The sequence below is a fragment of the Littorina saxatilis genome, linkage group LG4, assembly GCF_037325665.1.
Source record: "Littorina saxatilis isolate snail1 linkage group LG4, US_GU_Lsax_2.0, whole genome shotgun sequence".
NCBI classification, from domain to species: Eukaryota; Metazoa; Mollusca; class Gastropoda; order Littorinimorpha; family Littorinidae; genus Littorina; species Littorina saxatilis.
The window spans coordinates 60,343,832-60,352,278 of record NC_090248.1 but is presented as its reverse complement, the minus strand read 5'-3'; the positions used below and the strand labels follow the sequence as shown (position 1 = coordinate 60,352,278).

General features: G+C 41.7%; 1 protein-coding gene across 1 annotated transcript; it reads right to left on the bottom strand.

Annotated features, from left to right (window-relative positions):
- Positions 1-1,544: 1,544 nt before the first annotated feature.
- Positions 1,545-3,626, bottom strand: LOC138965668 (piggyBac transposable element-derived protein 3-like). The gene has a single exon (XM_070337843.1). It carries the CDS (start codon positions 3,624-3,626, stop codon positions 1,545-1,547), a length of 2,082 nt encoding a protein of 693 aa, XP_070193944.1.
- Between the last annotated feature and the right edge of the window lie 4,821 nt (positions 3,627-8,447).

Here is an 8,447-nt window from a genome sequence, read left to right as displayed (position 1 = left end):
AAGATGAAAGTGTTTTTAAATTGATTTGGACAATTTAATTTTGATAATAATTTTTATATATTTAATTTTCAGAGCTTGTTTTTAATCCGAATATAACATATTTATATGTTTTTGGAATCAGCAAATGATGGAGAATAAGATAAACGTAAATTTGGATCGTTTTATAAATTTTTATTGTTTTTTACAATTTTCCGATTTTTAATGACCAAAGTCATTAATTAATTTTTAAGCCACCAAGCTGAAATGCAATACCAAACCCCGAGCTTTGTCGAAGATTACTTGACCAAAATTTGAACCAATTTGGTTGAAAAATGAGGGCGTGACAGTGCCGCCTCAACTTTCACGAAAAGCCGGATATGACGTCATCAAAGACATTTATCAAAAAAATGAAAAAAACGTTCGGGGATTTCATACCCAGGAACTCTCATGTCAAATTTCATAAAGATCGGTCCAGTAGTTTAGTCTGAATCGCTCTACACACACACACACACGCACGCACGCACATACACCACGACCCTCGTTTCGATCCCCCCTCGATGTTAAAATATTTAGTCAAAACTTGACTAAATATAAAAACATCTGATAGATCCCCTGATTTGGAGGAAGCGCGACTTTGTTCCTGCTAGCCTTCCATTGGGGGGAATTGCGATGGGACAAAAAAGTAATGAAATAAGAATCAAAACATTTAATAGATCCCTTGACTTAATTTGGAGATGACAAGAAAATATCGGGCGTATTTACGTGATTTGTAAATCGCGGGGCGATTGTTTTACATTTTTACGAATCACGGGTTAACACGCTCGCATATTACGTCTTCTATGCTATTCCTTCTGATTCTTTCTTTATTTGGTGTTTAACGTCGTTTTCAACCACGAAGGTTATATCGCGACGGGATTCCTTCTGATGCAGGTGTCGATCGCATTTACGATCAAAAACAGGAGTTTTTGCGTCAATTACTAAGGGCATTATGCCAAAAAGCGCTGTATGTCAGCAAGGACTTGTTAGTTTGCTTTGAAACTTTCCGAATATTTTGCCTACATACTACATGTAAGCTACTACGGGTAGTACATAGACAAATTGAACGAAATGACATAGGAATTAATGCCTTAATTTGGGTGCGTAATTTGTCGCAATAATTTGTTGCCGAAGGATTTTAACCCATATCCTACCAACATTTTTTTTTTAGATATTTTTTATTTTTTTTCGCTTTTTCCCATCACAAACACACTCTCTAACACAAATATAATCATAACATTTGAACTTTTATTTTTCTTATGAGTTTTTGAGGACGCACGCTTGAAGAGTGCATGGTAGCCAACGGGTACGTATAAGTGTTCTCATGATGCACGCTCAGAGAGTGCATGGTATCAAGAGGGTACGTGTTTTTTTTATCTCCAAAACTTCACAAACAAATGATACGAACAAACACAAAGTAGTGATGACAAGACCTACAGTTCACAAATAGTTTCTCAAACTCATAAGTTTCAACTTTGAGCTCTGTAGACATGGCAAGTTGAGCAGAGCGTCATGGAAGACCTGCACGCTCAGTGGATGCCGTGAAACGCATTGAAGCACTGATTGTGAAGTCCAACTGTGCATTTCAGGCAGAGTTTCTTGGTGTTCTTCTTGCACAGTGCGCACCGCTTTGTTGTCTGCGATGGACCAGCGAAATGACCGACGCCATCAAACCTGACTTCGTCTGGCACTCTGTGGACGGCAGGCAGAGCAAGTCGAGCAGCACGCCGTGGCATGGCAATGGCTCCATGCCGCATCAGGTAGACTTGCACAATGCGTCGCCGGAAGGCAAGCAAGTCGAGAGGCTCGGCGGTGTGTGCATCTGTTCTCCGGAACAACAGCCACGCATTCTGCATCACGAGTTCCAGCACATGTGCAAAATATGGCCACCACCACTTTTTGGTGCGCAAAGAGATCCGATAGGCATTGATATTTTGATCTGCCCTGTCAACTCCACCCATGGTTGCGTTGTACACTCTGATCAGATCTGGCTGCTCTATCTGAACAAACTGACGTTGTGCTCTTGACCAGCGCCGAACTCGTGCAAGCGGCATCACACGATCGCAGTTGCTCGCCACGGTCACTACACTGTTGTCGTTCCATTCCACAACCAGTACGTTGCTGCGTCGGTCATGACGGAAGTCTAGGGCACCACGGTCTTCTTTGGCGAACCGGGTGGCATCTCTCATTGGGCAGTGTTCTATGCGGTTCTTCCTGATTGTTCCTGTCGCCCCTATGCCGTTAGCCGCAAGATCACTCAGCAGTGGAAGAGATGTGAAGAAGTTATCAAATGTCAGGTGATAAGGGCGTTGTGGAAGCTCCGAAATCAGATCTTTGACCACCGTTCCCCCGAGACCAAGACGACCGTATGGTTGACCACCGCCAGCCCCAGTGTACGGTTCGAATTGAACAACGTACCCAAGCGGGTCAGCGAGGGTCCACAGTTTGAAACCAAATCTAATTGGCTTCCCTCGGATGAATTGTTTTGTCGAGTGATGTCCGAAATAGGGGACCATGCTCTCATCGATTGAGAGATGTTGCTGCTCAGGGAAATACAACAGACACCTCTCGTTGATCATCGAGACGAATGCCCTGACTTTGCTGACCTTGTCGTTTGGGTCCAGTGTGTTGTTGTCTGCAAGGTGGAGAAATCTCATGTGTTCATCGAACCTGTTCCTGCTCATGGCACCAGAGACAGCGGTGTTGTGACAGTCAGTGTTTCTCTCCCAATACATGGTTCTGCGTGGAATCTGGTTGTATCCAGAGAGGAGCAGTATGGCCATAAATGTGCGGAACTCTTGCCTGGTGGTAACAAAGGTGTGGTTCCCTTTGTCTCTCCTCGCGTAAAGATTTGTCTGATCCACGATGTAATCAACCACGTCATCGTCAATAAAGAGTTCAAACATCTCCAAAGGATTGAGGTTTTCATTGAGAAATTGTGCTTGTGGAAGGACAGGCCACTGTTGTTGGAGATTTAGATTTCTTGGAAGATCTTCCCGTCTCCAATTACGCACAGCAGGTTGCTGCAGGCGCTGTTGCCTCTGATTCTGTAGCAGGCGGCCTGCAAGCTGTTGCCGAGGCACCGGTACCTGAATAGGAGCAGGTTGATTTCGCTGGCGATTACGTAGGTTACGTAGAGCAGGTGCCTGCTGTGGAGAGGCGGGTACTGATTGTGGAGAGGCGGGTACTGATTGTGGAGAGGCGGGTACTGATTGTGGAGAGGCGGGTACTGATTGTGGAGAGGCGGGTACTGATTGTGGAGAGGCGGGTACTGATTGTGGAGAGGCGGGTACTGATTGTGGAGAGGAGGGTACTGGTTGTGGAGAAGCGGGTACTGGTTGTGGAGAGGCAGGTCGTCCAGGCGGGTCTTGATCTAACTCAGCCTCGTCGTTCGGGCCACCCATTCTGAATACCTGTCCATCACTGCGAGTCACTACTCCTTCAGCCTCAGCGTGAAGCTGACGACGGTTCAAATTGTTTACCTGTCCACCCCCATCTTCCTCTCCGCTGTCTTCATCAGATAATTCCCCATCACCTGGGGGAGTGATGTACACAGCTGCATTGAAGAATCCATCTTCCTCGAGTTGACTCAAGACATCATGTACGTTCATCCGTCGTGGGAGTCTGAAAAAGAATGCAAAGAAATAGAGTAACGTCAGTATGTTTGAATAACTTGCAAAGAATTTAGTGTGTTTGGTGCAAGCGAGAGTGTATACAATGTATGTATGAGCCTATATGTAAATGCATGATTGCATACAGAAATATGCACACTTACAAGAATGTATGCATTCATAACCCACAACACCATGCCAGACGGGGAGGGGGGGGGGGGCGACATTGCAGGGGAGAGCAGAGACACGAACATAGCGTCAAAAGAACACAATACGAACATAGCATCAAAAGAACACAATATTATCATCAAAAGAACAAGAAATAGTGCCCCCTACGCCGCACCACTGGATCCGCCACTGCATGTTTATTTGAAAGTCAAAAGCATTTTACTATGTGCATGTTTATAGAGTATGTAAGTACACAACACCCAGGGGTCTCTCGCTACCATGCACGCGTGAAGCGTACGTAGCCCAGCACTAAATATAGGGGCCTTTCACTACCATGCACGCTTGGAGCGTGCAGAGACGTTACCTTTTACTTCGATCAAAAGTTCCATGGAACTTTCATCCTACACACAAATCGAATCTAACATGTTTTTCCATAGATGTCCATGCAAATAAAAGTGCAAGCTTTAGCAACATAACTGCTTTTGTAAATAAATGGCACTTACTGAGATTGACGTGAAGATTTCGAAGTCATTTTTCCGAGTCTGCTGCAGAAAAGATGTTTCCACGTGTGAGTTTTGCAAGCAGGAAGCGGGAAGGGGTGTTGGAAAGGTAGACAACTCTATCAGCAATCGCGGCACATCAAAATCAAAAGTGATCTCGCTTTCATTGCCACTGAAACCTTCAACTTTTTTAATGCACGTGTGAAGCGTGCATGGTAGGATATGGGTTAATAGATATGCGCGGAGCGGAATGTATATGGCCTTTCTGATTCCTTATTGAAAACATTTAATAGATCCCTTGACTTTGGAGATGACAAGAAAATATCCGGCGCATTTACGTGATTTGTAAATCGCGGGGCGATTGTTTTACATTTTTACAAATCACGGATTCACACGCTCGCATATTTTGTGTTCTATGCTATTCCTTCTGATGCAGGTGTCGATCGTATGTGCGGTCAAAAACGGGAGTTTTTTGCGTTAATTACGAGGGGCATTATGCGAAAAAGCGCTGTATGTCAGCAAGGACTTGTTAGTTTGCTTTGAAACTTTCCGACTATTTTGACTACATACTACATGTACTACGGGTAGTAGCATAGACAAATTGAACAAAATGACATGGGAATTAATGCCTTAATTCGGGTGCGTAATTTGTCGCAATACTTTGTTGGTGAAGTTTGTTTAATTCAACTGGTAAAAGTAGCACAAATGGTAAACATTATTTAGTGTGTGTTATTCATGTGTTATTTTTGTAAAAGAGTAATTCATTCAGTGTTCACAACAGGTGTTTTAAAAATGTGTTTAAAAGTGGAATGTTTACAGTATATACAACAACTTATTCGGAACGATAACCTCGATAAGATCAAACGAATTATGTATTGTTTGCTTGTCATGTGGGTAATCCTTACACGTAACAAACAACAAACAAACCACAAGGTAGTCCACATCGTATGGCCCAGAGAGGTAATAAAAGCTCGGAAAAAATCAGACACTCAGCGAGCTACTTCTGTTCTCCGACAGGGCCTATTTCTCCCACATGAAAGTTAGCTGCAACAGAGTCGCGCTACCCCAAAGTCAAGGAATATATTAGATTTTTCTCTCTCATTACTTTATTGTCCCATCCCAAGGTAGTCCACATCTTATGGCCCAGAGAGGTAATAAAATCTCGGGAAAAAAATCAGACAGTCAGCGAGCTACTTCTGTTCCCTGACATATGGCCCATCATGGCCTATTGCCTATTTTCGCGGATAGGTGTGATATTGTGAGAGACGGACTGAATGACACTTGACTTAAAGTGTGAAGCGACTAGAACACCAAAAGCGTTTCTGCTTCAAGACAGGCCTTCGCACTTAGGCTAAGTCTGTGACGAGCTGGAAACATAAGTTAAATCAAAGCGTGAAATGTGTTCGATGTATTTTTGATTTCTTCAACATTAATTTTGTTTAAATTGCAGTTTGGGTATAACCGTGGTCCCTCTTATATACTGATAATGGTAATAGTAATCATAAACAAGTCGCGTAAGGCGAAAATACAATATTTAGTCAAGTAGCTGTCGAACTCACAGAATGAAACTAAACGCAATGCCATTTTTCAGCAAGACCGTATACTCGTAGCATCGTCACTCCACCGCTCATGGCAAAGGCAGTGAAATTGACAAGAAGAGCGGGGTAGTAGTTGCGCTGAGAAGGATAGCACGCTTTTCTGTAACTCTCTTTGTTTTAACTTTCTGAGCGTGTTTTTAATCCAAACATATCATATCTATATGTTTTTGGAATCAGGAACCGACAAGGAATAAGATGAGAGTATTTTTAATTTGATTTGGACAATTTAATTTTGATAATAATTTTTATATATTTATTTTTCAGAGCTTGTTTTTAATCCGAATATAACATATTTATATGTTTTTGGAATCAGCAAATGATGGAGAATAAGATGAACGTTAATTTGGATCGTTTTATACATTTTTATTTTTTTTTACAATTTTCCGATTTTTAATGACCAAAGTCATTAATTAATTTTTAAGCCACCAAGCTGAAATGCAATACCGAAGTCCGGGCTTCGTCGAAGATTACTTGACCAAAATGTCAACCAATTTGGTTGAAAAATGAGGGCGTGACAGTGCCGCCTCAACTTTCACAAAAAGCCGGATATGACGTCATCAAAGACATTTATCAAAAAAATGAAAAAAACGTTCGGGGATTTCATACCCAGGAACTCTCATGTCAAATTTCATAAAGATCGGTCCAGTAGTTTAGTCTGAATCGCTCTACACACACACACACATGCACACACGCACATACACCACGACCCTCGTTTCGATTCCCCCTCGATGTTAAAATATTTAGTCAAAACTTGACTAAATATAAAAAGATAAAACAATAATAAAGTTTTGTTATGTATTGCAAATCCTGACATGGTTCTGGGCGTTTCACAAAATTAATGTGTTAACAAAATTACAAAGCAATGTACATAATGAACATTTTAAAACAAAACCATTTTCTCCCTATAAAAATCAACTAGTACTGTGGCATCAGCATTAACAGGGAAAACAAATCTGAAAATTATTAAAAGCACAATCACCTACAAGATGCACATTATAATACATTATTTATCCAGAATCTATCATAATATTGATTGTTTGTTATGTGTTTGCGGCTGCCAGTTTCGGTCAAACTAACGTTCACAACCTGTCTTTCACAACCTTTAAACTCATGTTTGTTTTGAATTTATTTTTTTTAATGACATTGTACTATCTCTACATCACCAATAAATAAAATTCATACACTACCATCTCGTTATACCGACTGCTAAACGTACCAGGCGGGCGGGACGGCTCTGAGTTAGCCGAATGCAATCACGTTGTCTTCTGCGCTTGAGCGCACCCCATACACACCTCTTGACATACTCTTGAAAGCGATAAGACACCACCCGAGTAGCCAACGGCGGCTTTCTTTAATTGCGATAACAACTCGTTTCAAACTGTCGTTAAAGACAGGTCCAACTACACTTACTTGTAAGATGTTACATTATGGAGGTCAAAATGGCCAATTTTCTGTAGTTTTCGGGGGAGAAATCTATCCTGTTACTGTATTAAAAAAGAAGCTTAAATTTGTCAGCACATTATTTTATTTTAGTACCAGTTCAGTGCCTCATATGGCTTTTTGACCAATCAGGACGGATTCTAGGTGACCCTCTAAATCTTATAACGTTCAAGCAGGGACCCTTTTTGTTTATCAAGCAAAACATTGACAAGACAAAGTACAAATTTAAATCAACAATACCAACGTGATTTATTCTAAAGAATGACACTTCAAATGCTGCGAGATAATACTCTCTTTATCTAAAAAAAAAAAAAAGTACAGAAAAGCTAGTTTTGTCGGTGGGTGCTTCACGGAATAGCAAAGCACCGCCCATCCTCTGAGTGTGCAATGCCGACCCGCTCACTTGGAATCTAAATGATCAAAGTTCGAAAAAATCTAGTGAAATTGCGTCACTCGCTTTACGTCAAATGTATCTTTACAGCATTTCCCATCGTCTGGAGTCGGTTCTAAATATCTCTCTCTCTCTCTCTCTCTCTCTCTCTCTCTCTCTCTCTCTCTCTCTCTCTCTCTCTCTCTCTCTCTTCTCTCTCTCTCTCTCCCCCTCTCTCTCTCTCCCTCTCTCCCTCTCTCTCCCCCTCTCTCTTTTTCTCTCTCTCCCCTCTCTCTCACTATTCTCTTTCTTTCTCTCTTTCTATCATCATCATCATCATCATCATCATCATCATCATCATCATCATCATCATCATTTTTCTTTTCTTTTCTTGCTCCTCTTACAGTATCACGGTAAATGTTCCCAAATAGATCCTAGTTACCTCAGAGGACGTTAATCCCCAAAGTCAGCCAGTCAGTCAGTCATTAAAGGCAAAAGCGAGGTAACGCACAACTGGGTCCGACCAGTAAAGCCGTCGCTGCCTGTGTGACAACCACCATAAAAATCTACCACAGCGGGAAACTTTCAAGTTAAGTATTTTCAACCATCATGTGCCCGCATTCAACTTTACAATCAAAGGATGTCTGTTGAGATAATCGAATGGATCAAAACTTTGAAACCTGCGCGCATATTCTAAGCCGACTAACACATAATTGTTAAGGACATCATAAAATGGTTCTCGGTG

What these genes read in the sequence shown, in the direction of transcription:
- LOC138965668 (XM_070337843.1), bottom strand. Translation starts at nt 3,626, where the DNA reads ATGAACGTACATGATGTCTTGAGTCAACTCGAGGAAGATGGATTCTTC.